Below are 26,590 nucleotides of genomic sequence, written 5' to 3' on the forward strand. Positions count from 1 at the left end.
ATCTAGAAGTTACAAGAATATATGTCTTTTCAATTAGGACTGACCTGGCCACACATTTTCCAGTTATCTCTTAGTTCATAGTAAGTTTAAGACAATAATTTTTATCGGTCTTTCATTCTAAGAAGCAAAATAAATTTATAATGATGGCGTATGACGCCATAAAGTGAAAAAGTATCAGGAATTATAAAAGTTTGTATATTTGGACATTAAGGTTTGTACTTAATTTAGACATTTCTAGGTAGCCCCATTATATCTTGGGTTCATGGGAGTTAAACCAACTTGACAATATTTATGGTGTATATCAGGATTCAAGGTGCCATCTGGAGTGAAGGCTTATCTGAGGCCACAAATTGGCTTCAAGGCTGTCCCCTGGAGGTCCACAAAGGTATTTATTGCACTCATAAACTTTCTAAAATTGTTTTGGAAGAGCTAAAACAATTTAACTTTTAAAACTATTTGAATCAAATCAGGAATTCCACAATCAGGGATCATGTCGTCTGAACAGCAGTACGTCTTTAACAAGATCCCATAGGAAGTTTGTTCAATTGGAGCTCGTCAATACCTAGAAAGTGACTGTTCACACCAATGCTAGATTTTCCCCACTTTTCTTTTTGATTTTTTTTGAGACAGGGTTTCTCTGTGTAGCCTTGGATGCCCTGGACTCACTCTGTAGGCCAGGCCGGCCTTGAACTCATAGTGATCCACCTGCCTCTGCCTCCCTGAGTGCTGGGATTAAAGGCATTCACCACGATGCCTGGCTCCAATGCCAGATTTTAAAGAGCTGCAGCAGTGCACAATTGACAGGGTTGTCAGAGGTTGGAAGCAATTCTGGGGTGCTTCATGGTACAGACCTTGCAAAATACCAGATTACCTCCTAGAAAGCCCACATGCCTAATGAGCTTAACAGGACAGGTCTTGGCAGAAGCTTTTGAATTTATATCCAGAAATGATTCAGCAGGGTCACATAGGACTTTTTGCTTTAAGTTCACCAATTTCTACTCCCAGCAAGCATGAGTAAAGGCTTCTTTTTCTTTTCAGCCTCACCAGCATTTGTTGTTGTGTGAAGTGAGCCATGCTTGTGCTAACTCAGTCTCATTGGAGGATTACAAGCACTACCTGTAAAGCAAATCTACTCTTCCCACCCTACTCTCTCTCCCCTTAACTCTTATCCACCAATATGCTTGAGATCCCTAGGTTGTGCCTCTGAGTGATGGATTAAAACAAGTCTTTAACATATTTTGTTTTCTTTTCTTTGAAAAAAATAAAAGACAATAGACTATAGCTTTAAAAATTTTTTCTTAGTATGAATGTAAAAGTACATTGGTAGGTGGGCTTTCAAAACAAGGGAAGTGTTTAGGCTTAATTGAAATATAAACAGATGGTATCTGATCTTAAGAAAAAATAGTACCTTCCTGGGCCCAGTGAGATGGCTAAGAGTAAAGGCACTTGGGGCCAAGCATGACAACATGAGTTTGGGCCTCAGGACTCCCATGACGGAAGGAGAGAACCCACTCTCACAAATTGTCTTCTGATATCCACATAAACATGATTGCTCTCTCTCTCTCTCTCTCTCTCTCTCTCTCTCTCTCTCTCTCTCTCTCTCTCTCTCTCTCTCTCTCTCTCTCTCTCATACATAAACACACAAAATAAATGAAAGTAAAATAATTAAATTAGTATCTTCCATAATCATGAATTACAGTTAAGTATGGCCTTCACTATGGGAATATACAGTTGGGGATTTTGAGTTGCTGTAATGCCATTAACTTATATTGACAACACCAAGACCACATTCCTTTCTTCCTTCTAAATATTGTTGATTTGCTCTTTTATTATTGTATCTTGGCTACTTAAATAGACACTTTAAATTTCTTCAGGAAATGTGAAGTATCATTTCAGAAAACTTTGGCATCAGGAAAAAAAAAAAAGAGACACAACTAGAGAGCAATATAAAAAAGTTTTATTTATCACTATTTATGATGAGTGAATAAAATTATGAACATTAATATTGGTAGCATTTCATTGAATGGGTGTTCTTAAAGTATTCTATTAGGCGCTCTTGAATTAGTTTCGAGTTCGTGATCACATGGGATGTGCTTCAAAGTCAGATGTACCCTTTTACTCATGTTGTTTTTCAGAATGTTGTTGCAGCTCTTGATGAGGACCTTCTGTTTCTTAAGATACAAATAGTGGCACTTACAATAATACAAACAAGTACAACAGAACCCACCACGGACAGCACAATAGTAGAAACACTAACTCCGGAATGTGGGCTTCCACCAGGAGCACCAGGCCCATCAGGCCCATCAGGCCCAGGCTCTGCCTGAGGGATGAACAGCGCTGTTTGTGCAATGTTGGACAGTCTCGACCTCAAGTTGCTTTTATCGACACTTATAACGGCAATGAATATGTGGGTGGCATTTTCTTCTGAGATATTTTCTGGTTTAAAGGCAAAAGTTTCCTTGGAGTTGGCTTCGTTTGGCACCAGGTTAGTCGTATTAACTTGAGGCGTCCCATCAAAATTGTCTCTGAGGTCGGTGATATTTTCGCTTGTTCTTATGATGTACTGTTGAGCTAAGAACATTGTTATGTGGCAGTTAATTGCTGCATCAGTCCATATTACATTTATTCCTAGTTATTCTAAAAAATGTTCAATCATGCAAAAGTCTTATTCATTTCTTAATAAAAGCCGAGTTCCGACTTTTAAACGCATGAAAAGCAAGACCTGTCTGATACATTATAAAAGCATCAGATCATAAAAGCTCTACTTGACTGGGTTCCCAGTTAAAAATGCTCTCCTGCAGCCACCCATCTGCTCTTGCAGCACACTGGACATCTCTTGCGTAGGCCAAACCCACACGGTTCTTCGTTCTTACCTCTTCCAACATCAAAATCATCCCCCGGTGCTGTCCACGTTAGACTGATCTCCTCTCCATTGAGTGTGGCGTGAAGGTCTGTGATCTGACTTGGTGGGAACATGTCAGGCCATTGGGTAGATGGGGTATTTGGAACATTGGATACTACAAATGCACCTCCAGATGCTGTCCTGCTGAAATTCTCCAGGACTGGCTGAATGGCCTCAGTCATTTCAGGTCTGGGTGGGTTCCCTTCAATTTCTCCTGCATTTAAAATTCTCTAGTTTAAATCAGATGAAACTGTACTGTTGTTTTTAGAACTCAGTCAGTCAGCCTCCTGACCCTACCTGTTTTTCCTTTCTTCTTTCTCTTTTTGTTCATACAGTTGCATTTTTGTTATGTGCTACAATCATAAGCATTCAATTTGTTGGAAAACCCTCCCTCCAGAATCCTTACCAGGATGTTATCAAATCAAATTAGGCAATAATTTTCTTTGAAATGAAAATTTCATGGAATGAGAACATTATTATGTAACTTGTGTGAATTAACAAAAGAAAATGAAATAAATTTAAAATCAAACAGGGTGGTATGAAACCTAGGCTGACCTCAAATGCACTCATGTAGCCAAGGATAGCCTTGGAATCCTTATCCTCCTGTCTCTGTCCTCTATGTGCTGGCATCTGAGGTGTGTATCACCATGCCTCCCTAACTTACACCTTAAGAAAAGTATTGCTTTATTTCTCAACTTATTTCTGACTAGAAATGCATCTGGGGAAATCAATGCCAATTCTGTCATTAACACACAGATGACATCCCACCCCTCACGCTGAAAGTGGTAAGGGATATTTATTGCTCATGACTTATTCCATTGCTTAAAAAAGCACAGTACCCCCCCTCCCCCACCAAGCCAGGCCACAAGATAAGGAGCAAGGAAAGGAAAGCTTAAAAACATGTAACCCAGAGGACAGACTCCCCCTTCTGGTTCGCACTTGTGCTCATAGCATAGTAGGCTATGTCCTTTGTCCTGAATTGAAAGGTCGACACCTTGTTGTTGATAGTGAAAGAGTGTTCTACACTAGCTTAATATAACTAAAACCCAGCTGATAGGTTTTCAGTTGTCTACTGGCTGCTGGGCTAATTTAGAAACAATTACATAAAGATCTCATTCTAGAAGTGGGGAAAATTATATTTGAATTGTAAAATGTTTGGAGCCTCCATCGTGCCAAATAACGAACATTTTCCCCTGGGTTTCTGATGCTGTGAGGCACTCACCATTCACTACCCAGCCTGGTACGTATGCGGCTCTACTTGATGGATGCCGTAAACTCCTCCTGGCAGAGTTGGTTCCTCCGTCTGCACGTACCTTTAAGCTGTATCTGCCATTTTCTGAATAAGCTGTGAAGTACCTGGAGTAGACCCCATCATCCTTGAGAGCATCAGCCCCTTGTTAAAAATATCAAGAAATAAATTACAGTTGTAACAAATGAGAAGTCGTATGTTCCAACCTTCTGTACATGTATTCTCTACCTGTGCTTAAAAGGTCACCCTTGAATTGAGTGCATTTCTATCACTCCATGCCAAAATAATACATTATTGAATCGAGTACCATTTACTCACTTTGTTACGTACATATCTGCATTTATCTAACACATTTAACCACACTGACAATTACATATGTATCACAAATCCCTTAACACTCTTTCTTATCTCTTTGTGCCTTATCAACTTATGCAGAGGTCATAGACTCTTCTTACCATTTCTCTGTCAACAGGTTGACATTCCGTTCATTAAATTAATCTCATAGGGCTATCTCCTGAGATTCCCCATGATGGTAAATGTGTCTTTATGTAATATTTAATTCTCATCTTCCATCCTAGATAACTAAGTTAACTCATTCCACTTTCTAGTCAACAACCTCTGCCTCCCCCCCCCCCCCCCCAGTCTTGTTTGTTTGTTTTGTTTTTGTTCTGCCAATCAATTATCTCCCTAGTTGCCCAACAGAGGAAGACCCATTTTACTATTGGAATAAGTGCTTGGGGCGGGGGTGGGGAGGAGGACCCCAGGACTGCAGTATCATAAGTCCACTCCTGAAATCATAAGCTCTGGTATCCCCTGAGGAGTTGCAAACATTTATTTCCCATTCTGCTCAGAAGAGAAGGCAACATTCTTGCCTCAGCTGTACGTGTGTCACTCTACAAGTCTGGGGAGTTTTAGGCATGTAAATTTCCTGGGCTACCTAGGGAACTGCTCAGCATTCTAGGTTGATCAACCTCTGCAGGGGACTCCTCTGTACACAAAGGCAGGAAGATGCCCGCGTCAGCTAGTGGTAGTCAAAGTATTTTTCCCCTCAGTAGAGGCATTTCAAATTAGTTTATTCCTCCAACGAACTAAATGCTTATCTGTTAATCTGGTAAAATGCCAAGAAATGAAGCAAGAAGCATGAAGTTATATGCAGTGTTGATGGGCTATGGGACTGGGAAGAGGCAAGGGGTAGTTGTGGAATTATTGTTATAATTAAATAAAACATAGAGGTCAATCTGAGAACAGTCAAAAATAGCTGAAGACACGTTTGTAGGACGACATGAAATGACATTGCTGACAAACGTACTGATGGATGTCTTCACCAATTCACTGTGGATCAGATTGGTTATTTTATTCACTGACGTCAACACAAGGTGCCACTCACAGAGCAACACAAAGTGCAGTGGAAAGGCTTTGTGTAGCACTTGCCCTACAGAGCAGAGGGCAGAGAACGGCCAGTGCAGTCCTAGCTAGCACACCTGGCATCTGATGCTGCACTGCTGGGCCCTCCTGTCGGTGGTACCTCTCGCTTCTCCTGAGTCCCAGCTCTCAGGACTCTATTTGTGGTTTGTTTCTGCTATAAGGAATCACTCTTGCTTCTCTTCCTTTCTCTGTCAGGATCCCAGGCTCTGCTATCTTCTCTCACCCAACAATTTGTGCATCACCTGCTTTGACCTCGCTTTCTTGGTGATGCTCCCCTATGAAGCATGTGCCTGGAATTCTTGCTTATGCTCTCATTCTTCTGAATGAGCCTCTCTTAGCTGGAGACAGGCATTGCCAGTCATGATTACTTTTGGCAGAGGATGGTATATACGAATGCTTACCATGTGCCAGACGACTGCTAAGCACTTAGGACTTACCAGATTGAATTTCCTGCTGGTCTTGCTATTTCTTCATAATCTGCCTGAATCCTTCAGGTGCCCAACCTGATGTACCCACTGCCCAAGGAACCCATGCCACATTTTGAACTATGAAAACATAGGCTTATTCATAACAGTCTGTGGATTACCTGCACCATTATCCAGCAGTTCTAACTCTGTTGTTTTTCCATTATTTGACTCTATGATGGCTGTCACCCGGGCTCCAATGATGGGTGTATAGCCTTGTAGAACTTCTGCATAAACGATTGTTGGGCTGGGAAAACTGCTGGCATCTCTATTCATTTTAGCATTTACAGTGATTGGAGGCACAGAAGAATTTGCTGCCCGAGAGGTTACTGTAATTGTCAGTACTTCTTGGTTTGCTTTGGCTTCAAGATTGTAAGTCCAAATGCCCACCTAAAATTTTCAATGCAAACACACAGCAAGCATTTAGAGTCGAACTACATCATTTTCCATGATGTGATTTTAAAATAGTGCATAGAAGTAAAAACAAACAAACAAATGAATTCTTCAGGTACAGAAGCCGAGTGGTTAGACAGAGAAGCCTTGCTAGTGTTATGTTTACATTTTGTGATATCTCAATTGGAAAAATAGTTTTGATAAGCATGCCTTTGTTTTGGCCTTATTCTTTGACTTCAGTGTCATATATTCTATGACTCTGGCAGGAGCAATAAGAAAAGATGGCACACTAAGTCACGAGGCTCCCTGTATTTCTTCCTTAGTAAACAAATTTTACTTTCATTTTGAAGATAGTTAATGACTTTAGAGCTTCGCTGGAAAAATATTTTTTTTTGATGTGGAAGAGAATTAAAAAGCTGGTGGCTTACCTGAGCTGTTCCTGGGACACTGAGATAGGCCATTTTGGAAGCTATATCCTCTGTGAAATTTGTGAATTGTGTTCCTGTTGGATCCCTGAGATAAATGCCAGGAATTTGTTGCTTCCAGGTGACAAGAAAGAATGTGTCCTTTCCCACTGTGCTGTCGATTACTATGGTGTCATTCAGCCAGACACCATTGTTCAGTAAGGCACCCTTACTTTCAAGCTGTTTAAAATGTAAAACAAACAACCACAACAAAACAAAAACAAACAAAAAAAAACTCTTTTTAGTTCTAAAGATAACTCTTTATATTTGATCTGAAAACAGTCTTACATATACTGAACTATGTTAGATTTTTCTTTTCCCTCCCTCCCTCCCTCCCTCCCTCCCTCCTATACAGGTTTCTTATTATGGGGCATGGCTGGCCAGCTCTCCCTGTATGTACTCCAGAGTGGCTTCAAACTCCTAGCAATCTTCCTAACTTCCTACAAATGGTTTTGCCATTTTCTGAAGACTTCTTGCAGTGTGACAGTTGCAAAGTTGGTAATACAAAGACTGAAGGAGGGGCAGAGTATAACAGGAAATTTAAAGTGGAAATATCAGTTGAAAAGTTGAGACAGTGACCCTGCTATACTTTCTTAGGTTTCTGGGGGAAATGGTGCATCTGGCTGTCGGCATTAAAGGATGATAAAAAAACTACCGAGGATCCCTATAGGGTGTGTATGTGACATGCACTTGACTCATCTTGCTGATGACCCAAAAGACAATACTTGGGGTGATTAGAGTCGTTTAACTGAGGCAGAGCAAAGGCTCGCACAGTAAAGCGAAGGCAGCTGAGTAGCTGGGACGCAGCAGCTCAGCGCTTGGACACCTGCCGAAAATGTTGGAGACTCTGGGTTCAGTCCTAGGAAGACATCGAAGACAACTGAGACAAGCACTCTTGGGGAGAGGCTAATAAGCAAATTTCTACACAGGTTTGAGAGTGAAGCTTTGGACATGGAGTCTGTCCAAAAGAGGGAAAAGTGATTATGAAGGCTAGAGTCCTGAGAAGGGAGAGAACAAAATACAGGTCCTTTTCTGAGAGGAGCCATGGAGAGGTTATTCATTTTTGTTGATAGTTCTTAGTTGAAAAGAGTCAACATATTAAATTATTTTTTAAAATTACAAAATTGTATTTTTAATCATGTAAACATGTTTTGAAAAATAAAAGAGTTAAATTAAGCTAATTAGCATAAGCATTTCCTCACTGCCCATCTTTTTACTTTACATCAGAAATACTTAAATCTACTTTTTATTCTGTTGCCCCAAATATGATACAATACTATTAATTATAGTCATCACTATGTTTACAAAATACATCTCTTGAACTCACCTATTATTTAACTGAACGTTTGTGTCTATTTCTCACCATCCCCCGCCCCGCCCCCCATCTTACCAGCAGATGCTGATTATGGTTTTATTCTTTACTATGTGAATTCAACTATTTTGGATTTCATGTGCGTATGAGACAATGCATCTCATTTTTCTAGGCTTGGTTTATTTCATCATCAGGAAGTCCTAGGAGACCCAGCTCTATCCATGAGGGTGCTTCTTAGGGGTGCCACTTTAGGAACAATAGAATGAATGTCCCATTTTACACCATCCCAGACCTCAACCCCCAGTGGCTTCAGCCCTCATAAGAGCAAGCATTGCTCTGTGGTCTACAATCTCAGTCCCAGATGAGCTGGCAATTCTTTAAATGGGTGCACAGTGAATTTGAGTGTTTCTTCACCAGCAAAGTCCCTGAAAATAAGGCCACTTTGGCATTAGGAGAAATAAATGTGGGGTACAGTGTTTCCTTTGTATTCCATGTACCACCCTATGCCCAAATTCTCATCAACCCAGATGATTGTATCATGCTTCTAACTGGTCACTTTTACCTCCATAATTTCCACCTATCATGCTATGAATACAGACCAGCTTTGAAAAGTTGTATTTTCTTTTGCTTTTTTCTTTATTTAAGAACTTACCAAAGATATCTCAAGTGAGAAAAACAGAATTTTATTTCTACTCTTTTCAGATATTTAAAAACAAAAACAAAACAAAAGAATAACTCAAAACCAACACCTAAAGTCTTGAATATCTCTTACACATAAATATTTCTTTTCTGGCTAGTTTCATGTATTCTGCTCTTATACCTTTTTTTCCTTGTTTATGGTAAAAGCAACCACAAAACGTGTAGTGATTAAAAAAAAAAAAAAACAAACAAACCACTGACCTGAATAGACTTCTGGGTGACATCAGCGTTTTCTGAAGCAAGGGCCCCAAAAACGTCAATGAGACCATTGTTCTGGGCTATATCTGAAGCATACAGATGCTTTCCACCTAAAATGTGAAAGAATAAGTTTTGCATTGTTTTGTAAAACAGGAAGGAGTACTTACCATATTTTAATGGTTTACAAGGTCACAGTTCAAATAAAATCTAAGTTTCCATATGGATCAAATTAAATGGTCAGAAAGCTGTTAAGACTATCTCTGAAATCTTAGTTTAATTTAATAACCATAACTGTGAAGCAGAAGCCACCTTATTATCTCAGTGTAGGACTTCAGATGCATTTGGCTATAGATATGAAAGCTACTATGATTCTGCAGATTTAAATTCACAGATTCCCTTAAGGGAATTATTAACTCTTATTTATATCATTTAGATTTTTTCAGAAGAAAATGGATTAGGGAAAAATATCAAAAAGATGAAAGAGTTGCTGTATGGAAGTATCTTGACAATAACTGGGTATCAGTTAGAATATGTGTGACAAAAATAAATTGTGCAAATGGCCATAAAAATGTGAAATGGAGCCAGGCGTGGTGGAGTATACCTTTAATCCCAGCACTCTGGAGGCAGAGGTAGGTGGATCACTGCTAGTTTGAGGCCAGCCTGGTCAACAAAGCAAATCCTGGACAGCTAAGGCTACACAGAGAAACCTCTCGAAAAACCAAAACCAAACCAAACCAAACCAAACAAAAACCCCCAAACAACAACAAAAAACCCCAAAAACAAAAGTGTGAAATGGTAGGAGTTTGTAAAGCCAGTCACCACAAGCAAATATATATATATATTTGCTATCATGAAGCCAAATTAGTTTAATAGTTGATGCTTATATTATCAGTTCTGTATTCTCTACTATGTTTAAAAGGTTACTAGAAACATGTAATCAGTTTTCATCTCATCTGTATATTAAAGTAAGTTACCATAGTTAATGCTTATCCATAAATTTTGCATTTCCTTAATGTCTTTTATACCTGGAAAACCCAAGAGTTTGCTCAAGGCCCATTTCAGGAGGCCTTGATTTCATATATTTCCTTTCCCTTCCTTGCTACAACATTTTGGGAACATGAAAGGCTTGTCTGTCTCATTCCATTTTATTCTATACTCTTCCTGTTGAGTCTGTTTGATGGACATTGTGATGAGGACAGAGGTTAAGCTGGACTCTGTCCTCCAATTCCTGGCCTGGCTTTTGTAGGATGGAGCTTAGAAGAAGTAGTTGAGTGTCAGCTCTAAGTTTAGATACCACAATTGAACGTCTGTAATGTAGTGATCATATCTCACCTGTTAAAATGCTCATGTTTATTACAGCTGTGTCAGCAGATGGTCCCAAGGCAATGAAATAAACTATGGACCCACTGTCTTTCACCTCATTGATACAGGTTTTTGCAGTGCTGTCCTCCCCATCAGACAACAGCACGATGTCTGTCCCATCTGTCGGGAAATCTTTATTATTAAAAACCTGCAAGTATAATTTAGAATACCATCATTTTACTAGATCGTCAGCCCTGTTGGAGATTAGAAAAAAAAACTGTATAGAAAAACTGTAGGCTCGAGATAATTTCTATTTTAAAATTATGGAGTTTTTGCTCAATAATCCTTGAAAAACATAAACATTTTATTTTTCTGTCCCATGAATGAAGGGGCTTTTTTATTCAAATGAAAGATAGGTGGGATAAGGAATTAGGAAAAACTCACATGGACTAAATGGCAGTGGCACCTGACCCTGGGAGCCCAGGCAAATAGATACTAAAATCTGGAATGCATTTTCTTCCCCTGCTATCCTCTGACAAACCTACAGGACACACAGTCAGCTGTGTACACAACTGGCTCCAGTAAGAACCCAGATCAGTATTAAAAGGTAATGGACTTTAAACTAGAAACCCTGGGATACTCAAATACCAGGGACCTAAGGGGCTGAGCATGTTGAGGTTAGAGATGAGACAGGTTCCATGTATCCCATGCTGGCCTCAGATGGTCCAGCTAAAGATGAACTTGACCTTTTGACCCTTGTGCCTCTATCTCCCAAACGCTTAGATAGCACATCTCAAAGTTTTTTCCCTGTATGTTTTGTCCCGAGCCTTTTAAGATTATGCTAAAATTATAAAGCAAGTAAGAGCAATAGTACTATGTGTTAAAATGCCTTAAAAGCAAAACAAAGAACAAAATGCAAGTGCAGTAGGATTTTCACCTGAAATGCAGTTCGGATTCCAGAGCAAATGGAAGTCCCCCCACCGGCACTTGTGGGTAAAGTTTTCACAAGCTGGTTTCTCTCGGTGTCACTGTTTATTTGAATCAGCTGACTTTTAATTGTGGCCTCGTGAGTAAAGTGTACCATCCCCACCCAGGACCTATTTTCAATGATCTGCCGTAGAAAGTATTCTGCTGCTTGTTTCATTCGATTGAGACGATCAGCGCTCTGAGAGAAAAAGGACAAGGGAAAAAAAAAAAAAAAAAACCCCAGAGTGGTTTTCAACTGGAAGGTAAAGGCAGATCTCATAAAAGGAGTGCATGGAGTATGTTGGCAAGAATTGTACAACTATTGATTTATGCCACTGATGAAAGAAATTATAATTTTTACTAGTAAATTAATAAGTGTGGTTATATGTAGTATGTGACACATATGAAGGAACTCATAGCTTCCTACTAGCAGCAGTTCCCGGTTGCTAAGTACCCAAGGTAAGAGTGGAGTGTGCACTGAAGCTGAGGCGATGATTCACTCCTTCGTGCCACAGGTCACACTACCATCACTCCTTTTAAAGATCATCCCGTAACCCAGGCTTCAGAATCCCAGACACAATCTTTGGTCTCCAAACACAGCTGAGCTGAGGAACTCAGTAAGGACTAGTACTCTGGAAAGTAAGACTTGCTGAGGCAGCATTAACTCCGAGAAGGCCAGCCTACCCTGACCCTTCACTTCCAGCCTTTCCCTTCTGCTTCTCCACCCCTGGGCTGACTGACTGCTCTCTGGTAACTCAGCAGCAGTCATGTGACTGCCCAGGGCCTGCAGTTCATACATGGATTTTTCTCTAGGTCCTTCCTGCAATGTACACCCAAATTTCCTTGTGAATTGACTTCTTGAACCAAATCACAACAAAAACTCCTACATATCTACAATTTTGCTTTGTCTGCTTGTCTCTCATTCTCTCTTCTGATTTTTATTACATTTATTTTGTGTGGTGAGAATGTGGGTGTGCAAGGATACTTGTGTCACAGCACACATGTCATGGTGTACATGTAGAGGCGAGAGGACAAGCCCAGAGAGTCAGTTCTTCCCTTTCACTATTTGAATTCCAGAGTTTGAACTCAAGTCATTGGGCTTAGCTGCAAGGGCCTTTACCCAATCAGTGACCTCTTCTGGCTTTATCATCATCATCATCATCATCATCATCATCATCTTCTTCTTCTTCTTCACCATCATCATCATCTGTTATCATTGTCCTCTGTCTCTGTCTGTCTGTCTGTCTGTCTGTCTGTCTGTCTCTCTCTCTCTGTCTCTCTCTCTCTCTCTCTATCTCTCTGTATCTCTCTCTGTATATGCCATGGTGTCCATGTGGAGGCCAGAAGATAGTTCTGAGGAGTTAGTTCTCTTCTGTTACTTGAACTCTTATCTTTCAGTTAGTGTGGCAAATGCTTTCACCTGCTGAGCCATCCGCCGACCCTGCTTTGTCTTTAAACATGGATCTATCAGTACCCTGTCTGGAGTGGGCTATCATCTCTGAGTCAGCAGTCTCTTCTCTCCTCAGTGATATGTCTCGGGCTACTTGTGTGTAGTCATTCTGAGCGTTCTTCTGTCTTCCGTGAGCTCTTGTGCTACTGAGGTTCAGCTCATCATTTGCCCTCATTCTTTGCCCTTTCAATAACCACCTTCCCTCATTTGCTGAAGCTTTAATTTCTGCTTTAGCATGTCTGTCCTGCCCCCACTGTGCAGTCATTTTCAGTGCTCTATTACATTGCACCTGCTTGTTTGGGGCTCATATTCATTTTAACAGTTACCAATTGGTCACACATATGTTATGAATTCTGGATCTGATGAGATTCTGGTTCCCAATGGAACTCTTAATCTGGTTGGGAGAAGCACAGGCAGGATCAATAAAACACACAGAAGCAGAGATAGGCAAAGGGCAGTTCTGAAATTGACAAAAGGGTTAGCACCTACACAGTGCCCCAAGAGCCCAGCCCTTCTCTTGGTGGGAATGAATGTCTTTCCTGAATTGTGGAGGATGGAATGACTTAGGCAGGTAGATAATGCTCGGAGGGAGAGAAAACACTACTGGACTATAAAAATATGTGCTTTGTGTGTGTGAGACAAGGCTTCACTATGCAACCCAACTGGCTGTGAACTCATTTCCAAAATGCTGGGATTACAGGAACATACTCCCATAGCTCAGCCAAAACAAACTAGAAACTCCACAAACTCTGTTTTTAAAATCTACCACAATGCCAGCTACTCCCTGCACGATAATAGAAGGAAGGAATGACTGCTTGTAGCCATTTGTTCTTCACGGTGATGCTTTCTGACATCTAAGGAGAGCACTGAACTCCTGAGAAATAAGATGACATCATGTCAGCATTCTGCTAACCCATCCCATTGTTTGAGCTAAAACAGAGTTTATGCATTCACTAACACAATACCCCACTCTCGCTTCTCTTAAGTATTTTATGTGGGGGATACATAGTTAAAAACAATTTAATTTCAATATCTTGTTCTGACTATAGGCAATCAGAGTTCTCCTTATTCAGCTATAACATTTCTGGGACAAAATGGATACACTTTGTTTAGCTGCTTTTAGATAACTTTCTCTAACTATAATATGTTTTTTTCAATATCTTTCAGGTCATCATCTCAAGAAGTAATAGTACTTTATGACATTACAGAATTTAAAAAATTCACATAACAAGTAGTGTTCAGGGTGTGCTTTCATCATTCAGGTATCCCTATTTCTACACCAAAAACAAAAACAAAAACAAAAACAAAAACAAAAACAAAGAAAACCTGAGCCCAAGAACTTACATTCATACTCCCAGATACATCAAGAACTAGGCAGGCAACTCTTTCACTGATCTTCAGGAGTGAGAAGGTGGGTGCAGAGGGTGCTGTCTCCATGGGCACATTGTTATTAAAATCCTCAGAGCTGCTGATCACTTCCCACGTGCTTCTATAATCGCACTTTTGATTATGCAGAGTTGGAGCCTCTTGATTGTGGTTTTCTTCTTTACAGAATTCAGTCACCTGAAAGTAGAGTAAAATGCAGAAAATTACTATTCTATGTATTAAAATGTTGATGTGAAAGACAAAGACAAAGCATGTCCAGTGTTAGAATATAAAATAATTATACTGGTCTAGCAAAGGGATAGCTGATTCTTTGAGAAGGTCCATGACCTCATTAACCATGGGAGCTCACAAGGTTGACGGTACCAGGCACAATTTCCCTCCTTTTGAGTGGGCCTTAGGTTCAATTAGGCAGCTGTTGGTAACCACCAACTTGTGTGCCATGTATGGCACCTTTATGACTATCTTGCCCTGCTGGCCATTGTCAGGGTTCATTTGTGTCGCAGCTGGAGAACTGTTAATTGCTTTTCTAGAACCACAGAAGCTAGACCACAGGAAGGAGGCTTTCAGGTCAGATCCAGCTCGAGTCATCTGAGTCCTGCTGTCCTAAATGTGTGGTGTGTTCAGCAATAGGGGCTAATTCTTGAGCCCTGAAAGGCAATCAAGGGCTGTATCAATAGTCTATATATTTCTTTGGGGTCACTTGGAGGACTACTCTAACCAACCATTTCGAAGGAGGTTTCTTCTGTAAGGTACTGGCGTTTTTGTTACTCTGTGGTTCTTGTGTGGGGACACTGTTAGCCCAGGTGTCTTAACTTGTCTGTGTCTGTCTGTCTGTCTGTCTGTCTGTCTGTCTGTCTGTCTCTCTCTCTGTTAAATCTTAGGTAAATAAAATATAAGATAATATAATTTCTTGGGGCTTGGTGTTACTTGTCCCTTGTCCTTCTTCCTTACATTACAGATAAGTGTAGCCACCATCTCTCATCAAAGAAGCTTTCCTTTATAATGGAGACCATTACAAAAAAACCACAACTGGATACAGTACAGAGGTCAACAGATCATGTGGAGCCTAGCTCCAGCAGATGTGTCTACATTATAGTTCCTGTATTATGACATAGGGAACGTCATGAAGAGGGTGTGGAAAGAATCTAAGAGCCAGAATACCAGGAAGTCTTCTGTGAAACATTCTCTACCAGAAATGGCTGCATAAATAAAACTTAAACAATGGCACCATCAGTGGACATGTTAACATGGAAGAGGAGACTTTCAAGGGGGCCTAGCCCTAGACAAAGAACCACAGGCAACTGATGATAGATGGGAGAAAGAGAATTAGCCTCTCCTTGGGATGAGGCCCCTTATTGGTTTTCAATGCAGAGTGGACCTCCATGAACCATATACATTTCACCAATGAAAAGAGACTCAGCAGGTTGTTTTAAAACCTATTTGTGCATAAACATTCAAGCACACACACATATGTATGTATGTAACAACAGTTACCAAAGAAAAAGTGGATGTGAGAGTGGGTGACATGGGAGTGGTGTGAAGGAGGTTAGCTGAGAGAGTTCAATATCAAAACATTTTTAAAAAATTAAGTGAGAAGATATATTGTATTTAGCAAATATGCATTGCTCACTAAAGTAGATTTATCATTATAATAGTTAACGACAATTATCTAGTTATTAATAGATGATAATTTAATAATATATAATAGTTAAGAAGCCAAAACCATACAATGGAAAAAAGATAGCATCTTCAACAAATGGTGCTCGTCTAACTGGATGTCTGCAGGTAGAAAAATGCACATAGATACATACTTGTTACCCTGCACAACATTCAAGTCCAATTGGGCCAAAGACCTCAACACAAAACTAGTACACTAAATCTAACAGAAGAAAAAGTGGGGAAGAGCCTTGAACTCATTTGCACAGGAGAAAATTTCCTGAGCAGAACACCAACAGCTCAGGCTCTAAGATCAACAATTAATAAATGGGACCTCATGAAACTGAAAAGCGTCTGTAAGGCAAAGGACACTATCAATAGAACAAAATGGCAGCCTACAGATTGGGAAAAGATCTTCACCAACCCTACATCCAACAGAGGGCTAATATCCAAAATATATAAAGAACTCAAATAAAATACCAACAAACCAAATCATTCAATTAAAAAGCAGAATTCTTTACAGAGGAATCTCTAATGACTGAGAAGCACTTAAAGAAATGCTCAATGGCCTTAGTCATCAGGGAAATGCAAATCAAAATGACGCTGAGATTCCATCTTACATCCGTCAGAATGGCTAAGATCAAAAACTCAAGTGACAACACATGCTGGTGAGGATGTGGAATAAGGAATAAGGAATGGAGAACACTCCTCCATTGAAGGTGGGACTGCAAACTTGTACAACTACTTTGGAAATCAATCTGGCACTTTCTCAGAAAATTAGGACTAGTTCTATCTCAAGACCCAGTTATATCACTCCTGAGCATATACCCAAAAGATGCTCCACCATACCACACGGGCGCTTGGTCAGCTATGTTCAAAGCAGCTCTATGAACATAGTTCATATACATATTATGAACGTATTTATCCAGAAATGGTAAACAACCTAGATGTCTCTCAAGTGAAAAATTGATAAAGAAAATGTGGTACATTTACACAATGAAATACTACTCAGTTATTAAAAACAAGGAAATCATGAAATTTGTAGGCAAATGGATGGAACTAGAAAAGATCATCCTGGGTGAGGCAACCCAGATCCAGAAAGACACACATGCTATGTTCTCACTTATAAATGCCTCTTAGCCATGTAGTACAGAGTCATCATATTATAATCCAGAGACCCAAAGAAGCCAAGCACCATGGAGGACCCAAGGGAAGGATGCTTAAATCCCACTCAGAAGGGGAAATCAAATAGACATTGGAAGTGGATGACGTGTGGGAACTAGGTAGGAAAGGGTATGTGTGTGGGGGGGGGGACTGAGGGTGGGTATCAGATGTGGAGAGAATGGGGGTGAGAGGTAAGAGAGCTGAGAGAGAGAAGGGAAATCAAGGGGGCATCTCTGTGATAGGCTGCAGACCTGAGACAGGGTATGCTCCTGGGAGGATATGCAAGTGGCTCTAGCTGAGACTCCTAGCAGTGAGGACATGGAGACTGAAGTGGGAACCTCATGGCCAGGCAGGACTTCCAGTGGAGGGAGGGGCACACTAGCCTACCCACAAAATCTTTGACCCAAGATTTACCCTGCTTACAAGATGTACAGGGAAAAAGATGGAGCAGAGAAAGAATGCCCAACTAATTACTGGCCCAACCTAGGACTCACCCCATAGGTGAGAGCTAATTCCTGACGTTATTAATGATACTCTGCTATGCTTGCAGACAGGAGCCTAGCATAACTGTCCTTTGAGAGGGTCCACCCAGCAGTGGATTGAACAGCCAAACTTTAGGTGAAACTCGAGGAGTCTTGTGGAAGAGTTGGGGGAAGGATAGAAGGACCTGGAGGGTACAAGAACTCCACAAGAAGATGAACAGAGTCAACTAACAGGCCCATGGGGGCTTATCGAGACTAAAGCTCCAACCAAAGAGCATGCATGGACTGGACCTAGGCCTCTGACACATATGAAACGGATAGGCAGCTTGGTCTTCATGTGAGTCCCCTAGCAAGTGGAGCAGGGGCTGTGTCTGACATGAACATGACTTCCTTTTAGATCTTTTGCTCCTAGATCGGCTACCTTGTCTGGACACAGTGGAAGAGGATGCACTTAGGCCTGATATGACCAGATGTGCTGGGGTGGATTGGTACTGGTGGGAGGGGGAAGGGGCTCCCTTTTTCTGAGAAAGGGAGAGGGAGAAGGGGGGAGAGAGAGTAGGAGGGTGGGACTAGGAGGAGGGGAGGAAGGGGTACATTCAGGATGTAAAGTGAATAAGTAAATAAATAAATTTAATTAATGAAAAATTAAAGGGGGAGATATAATTAGCAAATATGCATTGCTCAAGTGAAATATAATTAACACTAAAGTAAATTTAATATTATAATAGTTAACAATAATTATCTAGTTATTAATAGACAATAGTGGCAATAATATATAATAGTAGATTAGTACACTGTCAATGTTCAGTGAACTCTATATTAACATACTTAATCCTCATGTCATATTTCAGGTCAGTTACATCTCAGTTGGTAGAGTGCTTGCCTAGAAATATGCAGTGCCTTACATTAAGCCCTATTATCATCATCATGATTTTAAAATTAGTGACATTAGACAAATCCTTTGGTTATAGATTCTGGACACAGTGACAGGCATACTTACCGAATCAATGCTTTGCATGAACATTATGGATGCCTTTTCTGACTGAACTTTATCAGGGAAGAATCGACAATCTTTTTCATACAATTTTGTGGTGGAGTTAGTTCTGCACCTTCTGGCTATGCAGCTGCCTCCTTGGCATGTATAGACTCTATTCATACCTGTGATACCTGTGGAGCACCTGAAAACACAGGAGTGAATGTAAGAAACAATTTAGTCATTCATTTGAAAAGTGAGCTTTGTCGCATAGCATTACTTGTATAAGTGCCATGATCTTCCCACATTGATAGCAAAGGCTAAGGGGGCCAATCAAAGCAATCATTTGTTTTTCAAAAAAATTGTAATGAAGAAATCTAAGGGGGAACTCCAGTTATACACAATGAGGTTCTCAGATGAGATGAAAGCTGTGGGTCTTTGCCTTAGACAGTGCCTCTGCTGGCCTTGTACTAACTGCTCTGTAGGCACCTGGATGAGAGAACTTGTGAGCCATTTATTCTTGGTGTTCAGTGTAGTCTTCTTTTCCAAGAGGACATCCTCTGAAGAATGGGGCATCTCATAACTACCTGTGCTTTGATTATTCAAGGGGCATCTTTTTATCCTGAGGACAGTGTGACTGGAATCAGAGAACGAAGGACTGCCAAGAAAGTCAATGGAATAAGAATGGTGGATTTTTATGTTATTGCCTGGGAGGGGCATAGGTGAGGGTGATAATAAAAGATACACCAGGCTTTAGCCACAACTCATCTCACTGGCTTGCAGTTCTATTCAGCAGGTGAATTCTAGATCGGATCTCGTCATTTAGGGAGGCTCGTAAAGACATCCATGACTCTACTGTTCCAAACTTGATGAAGATAATGATGTCATCTATCTGAGCAGTTGTAAAGATACTCTGTGGTAAAAATGACATTTACCAGCAGCGTGGCAAAAAATAGAATGTACATAGCATATTTTAGAGCTTCGCAGTGGGGCTTGTGTGGCACTTCTGTACTATTCACTTTACCCCTCCCCCTGTGAGAAGTAGCCCAAACCAGTAGGATTTAAACAGCAATGAGGATGCTGGCACCAAGTTTCAAATTAGTTTCCCCCAACTACTCTGATCTCTTAGTATCAGAATCAAGATAATGATCTGTCATTAACTATAATGTTACATAGATAATTTAAAATCAGCTTTATAAACCTCAAAGAAGTTCTGAATTGGCTCCTTGCAGTCACTTGATTTCGTACCAGCTTTCCTTTAACAATGCTTAGCCATGTTCACTCATTATAAAATATAAATAATTGTTGTCTCAACATCTACCTAGTCTAAACGAGTTTTAGCATCTATGGGAGAGACATGTAAATAAAACGTGTTAAATTGCCAAACAAATGTTTGGCATTGAAGCTATATATATTTTACACAGACTGTCATCGTCTTCAAGAAAAGTGGCCTAAAATATGCATAAAAGAGGCTTGTGATATTGCATCTGTTATCTGCATTGGGACAAAACTGAATGCTTGTTCCTGAAAAGGAATATAAGGCAGTTGAAAGCCTTAGGTCATTTAAAGGTACTTAAGAGTCATGCCTTGTTGCTTCAATTTTCTTTGATGAACCACTGTAGAATGGCTGGTCTTCACTGTACTCATCAAACACTCCCCAGCGAAGATGGGCCCATTCATGGACAAACAATCTTCCTGGAAGAAATACATAATCATAATTCAAGTGGCAAATTTTATTTCTCACAAATTGCTAGGCCACTGAGATGGCTCAGGGGGTAAAAGTGCTTGCCACCACACCTGGCAACCTAAGTTCAATCCTTGGACCCCATGTGGTAGGGGGAGAAGATTGGCTCACAAGTTATGCTCTGACCCCTTCCACCCCCCAACTAAGAGACAGACAGAGAGTCAGACAGAAGTAGAGGAGAAAGGGGAGGGAGGAGAGAGGGGAGGAGAGAGAGAGAGAGGGAGAGAGAGAGAGAGAGAGAGAGAGAGAGAGAGAGAGAAAACAAACACAGAGAGAGACAGAGACAGAGACAGAGGAGAGAGAGATTATATTTAGGTTTAGGTTTTCAGTAACTTAAAGTTTACATTTTCTTTTAAAAGGCTTTTGTATTAAATGCTATTACACTGTTGTACAGAATATTAATTTTAAAAAATTTCACAGCAAGTTAAATCAATGAAATACCTATGGAGCATATGTCAGTCACAGTAAGCTGGGATTTGGTTTTCAGTTCTTGGGGAGCCAAAGGTCTCACATGTTATGGGTTTATGGCTTTCCCAATGCCAATGCTGCTAACAGCCCAAAAAGATATACGGGAGTGGTGTATTTTGAGGGTGCCACTTTAGGGGGGTGGTAGCGTAGAAATGCTCCTGAAAGGGTAGTTGATGAAAAAGATTGCAGTGTACTGTTGTAGATTATGTAGATTATAGAGTTTGGTGACTTTTGAGAAAATTTAAACTGCCTGGAGTAAGCACAGGGAAAGAAGGTCACAGAATGAATAAATAGCGGAATCAAGGTGTGGCTCCCAGAACTTCTGTCCTAGTCAGCTGACTTAATCCGAGCTTGTTGCAAACGTGTAATGTTTTAAGCAAATTCCTCACCTGAATCTCCATATTCACTTTGTTTTCCCCCTAGCATGAAGTCAGGGGTGAGATGGATGTACTCTGCTTTCTCTTTACACTCTGTGAACTGCCGGGTGTACGGCTCGTCTCTGCCTGGGAGAGCTGGAGGCGCAACCTTAACATCTGCCTGAGAATGTTTAAAGAGATCATTAAAACTTGAAGGACAGAAAAGACAATAGTAAGAAAGACTCTAAATCAATCAATTTGTGGCAAAACTAGCAAGCACTAAAACCATTCTTTTTTCATTAAAGATAGACACTTACGTGTTTGTAGCTCTCCTGTTTTGGCCTCCTGTACTGAGGTTTGTTTGTCCATTTTTCAGGAATTAATATAGATACATTTTTGAAAAAAAATCTTTTTTCTGTAGCTTCAAACAGGTATGTAGATGCTGTAGTCACCATCTCCTATAATCAAAGGGAAAAAGAATGTGTAAAAATGGCATTTAGCGTGGTGTCATGTCTCAGGTAGTTTCCTCAGGCGTTCCACTGTAAGTTGCTTATACAAAAGCAGCCATCCATCAGCGGCCTCTGCCCACACTTTTTTTTTTCCCCAAGACAGGGTTTCTTTGTATAACAGCTCTAGCTGTCCTGGAACTCTCTCTGTATACCAGGCTGTCCTCGAACTCACAGAGATCCTCCTGTCTCTGCCTCCCAAGTGCTGCGATTAAAGGCTAGTGCCACCACCACCTGGCTCTGCCCACACTTCTAACCTGACCTCTGTCAGTCCAAAATTTGCTTCACTCTGGATTTGGAAAGGCCTTCAGGTCCTCTATTCTCTTACCTCAAGAGCTAGCTTGTACTTGGTGATTACAGCAATCGACTTATATGCCTACGTACACGGACTTTAGGGTCATTTATTTGGTTCTAGTATTTGTGTTAATACTTTTTGGTTGACTTGTGTGAAGTCTGAAGCCCAGGTGCCTTACCCTTTAATGGACATAAAGCAGGAGTGAACTAGGAAGTGTTCTAAGATTGATGTCACTCCTGACTGTCCTGTTGACACCCCTGGGCTTGCCCCTCCGCCCCCATCCCCAACAGGGTTTAGTAAAATTCCATTCCTTGCTTCCTTCCCAACCTCACCTGCTCAGAAAGTCTCCTAAGAGGAAAAAAGGCATCAAAAACAGGTCTCACATTCCTGACATTTCTGACATCTGTCCCAACCCCATGACCTGAAGCCACCCCAAGCCCTGCCCTAGATAACCAGACCTGGGCAGAAACCCAGCTTGTGGCAAGAGGTCATTTTTCTTCGACTACAATCTATAAAAACTTTCCCCACCATGGCCTCCTGGTGATCCTTTCCAATCTCACCCCCTAAGGCTGGTGAACTCATCAAGGAGCTCATGCACCCCCGAAATAAACCTGCCTTTTCTTTCTTTCTTTCTTTCTTTTCTTTTCTTTTTTTACTTTTAACTTGGCTTGAATTGGCTTACTTCTTCAGTGGCGGTAGCCTATTGCCGATTTCAAACAGCTTTAGCAGATGCAAGCTAAGGAGAAGAGCCCACAGGAGTCTTCATCTGGATGGGGCTTTATTCCCATTCTCCTGGAAGAGGTGGTAAGATTGGTGGGCAGTGTAATGGAAAATTCCATAGCATAGCTAAGAATTTGATCACAGGACTCTTGATCTGTTGTCAATGTGAAAATACCCAGTTCCTCCAGTATCTTGAGTCCAAAGTTATTGTGTAAGAGAATTTATCTCTCTACAGAGTGCTTGATAAAGGGAAACAAAGGGTGAAAAGCACGTAAGGGGACCTGTTCCTTATATCCAGGTCTCTCAGAGGTAAGTAAAATATAAATAAATAGAAAAGAAAATAAGTAAAAGAAAAAAAAAACCATCTTCATTCCCCAGGTCCCCAGGAGCCATCTGACTCTCCACTGCTGTGTCTCTCAGGACAGACCGCTTTGATGCTTCTGGCTTAATGTAAGCCCACATCAGAGCTGCCACTCACAGCATCCACCACTCACCCTGCTCCACTCCGAGTCACGTGCTCTGACTCACATGTGTTGCGTAAGTCAGCAGATTCATTACTGAGTAGTCATGGGATACATCAGAATGTCAGAGTCCAGAGAGGTAAAGGTCCAGGGCTAATGCAACGCTAACGTACGTCGGAAGTTGTTCAGGACACACAGAGGAAGGATAAAGGAATTCTCTTTTCCCCTGGATGCCTTTTTTTTTCAAAAATGAGGGATATTTAGGTTGCCATGTTCTGTACTTATGAGACAACAATGAATATTTTGACGGTTCAAATGTGGGCTTGCTGTGTACAACTGTGTAGGGTGTGTATTGTACAACTCCAAGGGACTACATTTCCTTCAGAGTCTCCATGGCCCAACTGGCTGTCTTAAGATGGCAGTGTATTCTTAGACCATGGTGACATGTCAGAGACCCTATAGGTAACTACCATCTCCAGGGATATGCCAGGTGCCTAATAATGGCTCCTCAAAGTTTTCTAACCAGAAGTCCTATGATATTCCTTCTAAATTTCTCCCCAGAATTCCTATGTTTTTTTATTAAACTAAAAAAAAAGTGAAATATCAGTGTTTGCAAAAGTGGTCAAGTTTCAAACCCAGAAGAAACACAAACACAAAATACAAAGGAGACTTGAAAATGGAGATTATCAGGTCACGAATTATCAGGGTTTTACATAATCATTGTGTATAAAATAGATGATGGCAGGCCACAAAATTGTCTGATGATACAGGACTTTGTAAAAGGCTAAGTGTCAAAAGCCACTAAACTGCAAATGTGTTGGCAAAGGATTGAGTTTCTACTTGTAATGTTCTATAGAGAGACCACGCTGAGAACTCTTTTTTTTTTTTTGTCTCTAAAAAGAGTTCTATCAAACACCCATTTTTTAATTCAAAAAAAGTTTGAAACTGGTCATTTATCCTTGAACACTAAGAATTTGTCATTCTGAGTCTGCTTTTTATATTCTATAGAAAACACTATTTTTTATCTTTCGGAGTTCAAAGGACACCAGCAAGTATCACTGCTGGGCTGTCGTGTATCTTACAGAGAATGAGTGACAACTGAAAGTCAAGAAAATCACCAGACAGTTCAGTTCATGACCAGTAGGGAGCACTCCCTCCAATGAGCAGTAGGGCCCCAGTAGGGAGAGAGCTCTCTACAGCAAACATTGGGACCCCAATAGGGGGAGCTCCCTACAGCAAGCACTGGGACCCCAGTGGGGAGAGCTCCCTACAGCAAGCACTGGGACCCCAGTGGGGAGAGCTCCCTTCTGTGAGCAGGAGGACCCCAGTGGGGAGAGCTCCCTACAATGGACATTGGGGCCCCAGTGGGGAGAGCTCCCTACAGTGAACACTGGGACCCTAGTAGGGAGAGCTCCTTATAGTGAGCACTGAGACCCCAGTGGGGAGGATCTGAAAACAAGTAGAAGTTGTAGATGTTGCTCCTGGCCATGAAAATGATCCGCGCAGTTTTAATGACAACCTTTACCTGGAATGTTGGAGTTGAAAGAAACTTTAGCAAACCGAAGTCCTAGTGACTAGACCTTTTCCTCTGTTCCCAAGTGTCTGATGAACTTCTATCTTCTACAGATCTATCATTTCTAGTTTGTTTTTCTTTTTTCTCTTTTACATATCCATTTATATTATTACACACATATACAATAAACTACCTTCAGCAAGAAGAACCATGAAACATGAACCATGAAGCAGGAATTATATAAATGTTACATTCTTAATGTTTTGACTACTTGTATATGGCAGCCTTGAAGGAAACATCTTTCCTATCTTGGTGCATCTGAAATTCTCAACGTAAGTCAATATCTGTCATATCTCATCATCATCAACTTAAAACATCTATCTAGACCAAAAAAATATCTTAACCCCTAGACAACTAAGCTTAATTGTTAAACTAAACTACCTGGTCTTCAACCCCATCAGAGACTTGCGAAGGAATAAAATTAGTTACCCGAGTAGACAGGGGCATCTATAGTTTTTATTTAAGTACATTTTACATTTTGCTCTGATTTGGATTCCTGTCTCTTCTACCTGGATGTCTAGAAAGGATCTCAGTTTGAAACTGCCACAAGCCAACTCCTCCTCCCTCAGACACCAGCTCTTTCTTACTGTCTCCCTCCTCACATGGTGAAAGTTCTACCCAAGCAATTAAGCCAAAGCTGTGAAGTTTGCTTTGCCTCTTAACATTTCCTCTCTGCCTTCCCCTTGCCTTTTTATACTTTTAAAATACATTCAGAATCGCTTTTATCGTTTGAATCACTACTGCCACCTTCTTGTCCTAATCAACATCTTTATTCACTATCTACAGCCTGGGTTCTTCTGCATCCTATGCCTCATTCATACAGTGCATGTGATAGGTGCAAGCCTTCGGTAGCTTTAGGAGTTCAGAGTGGTCCTAGGACAGGCACCTAAGTGTGTGTAACCTTTGCTAAGATCTCCTTCGTGGAGTCTCATATCACGCAGAGGGTCTGGGCTCTAGCACCGCCTGTGGCCTTCACCCAGCTTCAGTTGAAGCCACCCTTCCTCCTGCTTGGTCACTGTTTCTTTGATTATATAAGCTGCTATTACCCTAACCACCAGGCTCTTGTCATCTTGGTGTCTGCTCAGTTGTCACATCATGAGTGGGGCTTCTCTGAGGGCTTCCCTGCAGGAGACAGTGACTTACACTCTTGCCTATGGCAACCATACTCTGCTTTGTCCCTCTTTCCTGACTCAGCATACCCCACAGCGACCTGAGAACAGCACACCTGCTATTCATACACTTTGATAATGCTGATGCCTCTGAAAAAGAGCACACACCCTATAATTCCTTTTTCAATTTACTATTCTTTCCTCAAGGATTTCATAAGGACATGTTCATGCATGCACAATAAATAAATAAATTGCCAAAACAGAACAAGTCCAACTTCTAAATTACAGACAAGGAAACTGAGGAGCAGAGAGGCTCTCTGCTCTGATTTTGATCGTATGGTTAGAAGGCAGCATTTCTTCTAGAACCTCTAGAAGCTTCATCTAGAATGTTTTACATCTTCCTCTTCCTCTATGCATTCCCAAACTATCCACTCTGCCTTATAAACTTCCCGAAGCACCCAGAAGTTTCCATAGCAACTTTTACTATTACCATTAGCCTTTTTAGTCTTCATAACGCAAACAGAAGGAAACCCACTTTTTTTTTTACCTTTATTTTTTCTATTATTGCTTCATCTTCTGGCACAGCAGGGTCAATACCTATGATGACGCCTTCATAACCGTTGTCGATCAGCCTCACCAGGGATGCGTCTGACCCCTGCAGCAGGTGCAGGAGGAGGAGGAGGTAAACAAGTCCCCTGGAGAACCCCATCACTCCCGCCTGGTGGCTCGGGGACTTTTGTGTCCCTGTGTCTCTTGCCAGGTCTATATATACTGCTAAAAACCACCTGCTGGCTGATTAAGGGATGCTGACTGTGTAAAGGTCAATGTCCATGTATGGAAAAATCACACAGCCAGGCTATATAATAGTTTTAT

The 26,590-nt window shown here is 41.0% G+C and overlaps 1 protein-coding gene across 1 annotated transcript; it reads right to left on the reverse strand.

Annotated features, from left to right (window-relative positions):
* Positions 1 to 2,116: 2,116 nt before the first annotated feature.
* Clca4 (chloride channel accessory 4) lies at positions 2,117 to 26,426 on the reverse strand. Its single transcript, XM_051165799.1, has 14 exons — positions 26,265 to 26,426; positions 21,371 to 21,511; positions 21,087 to 21,234; positions 20,072 to 20,180; positions 18,513 to 18,690; positions 14,169 to 14,387; positions 11,346 to 11,573; positions 10,439 to 10,616; positions 9,110 to 9,216; positions 6,862 to 7,077; positions 6,163 to 6,430; positions 4,125 to 4,295; positions 2,874 to 3,116; positions 2,117 to 2,571 (listed from the first exon to the last, which is right to left on the reverse strand). Exons 1-14 carry the CDS (start codon positions 26,424 to 26,426, stop codon positions 2,132 to 2,134), a joined length of 2,808 nt encoding a protein of 935 aa, XP_051021756.1. The 3' UTR covers positions 2,117 to 2,131.
* Positions 26,427 to 26,590: the final 164 nt, after the last annotated feature.

The sequence above is a fragment of the Acomys russatus genome, chromosome 23, assembly GCF_903995435.1.
Source record: "Acomys russatus chromosome 23, mAcoRus1.1, whole genome shotgun sequence".
Lineage (NCBI taxonomy): Eukaryota > Metazoa > Chordata > Mammalia > Rodentia > Muridae > Acomys > Acomys russatus.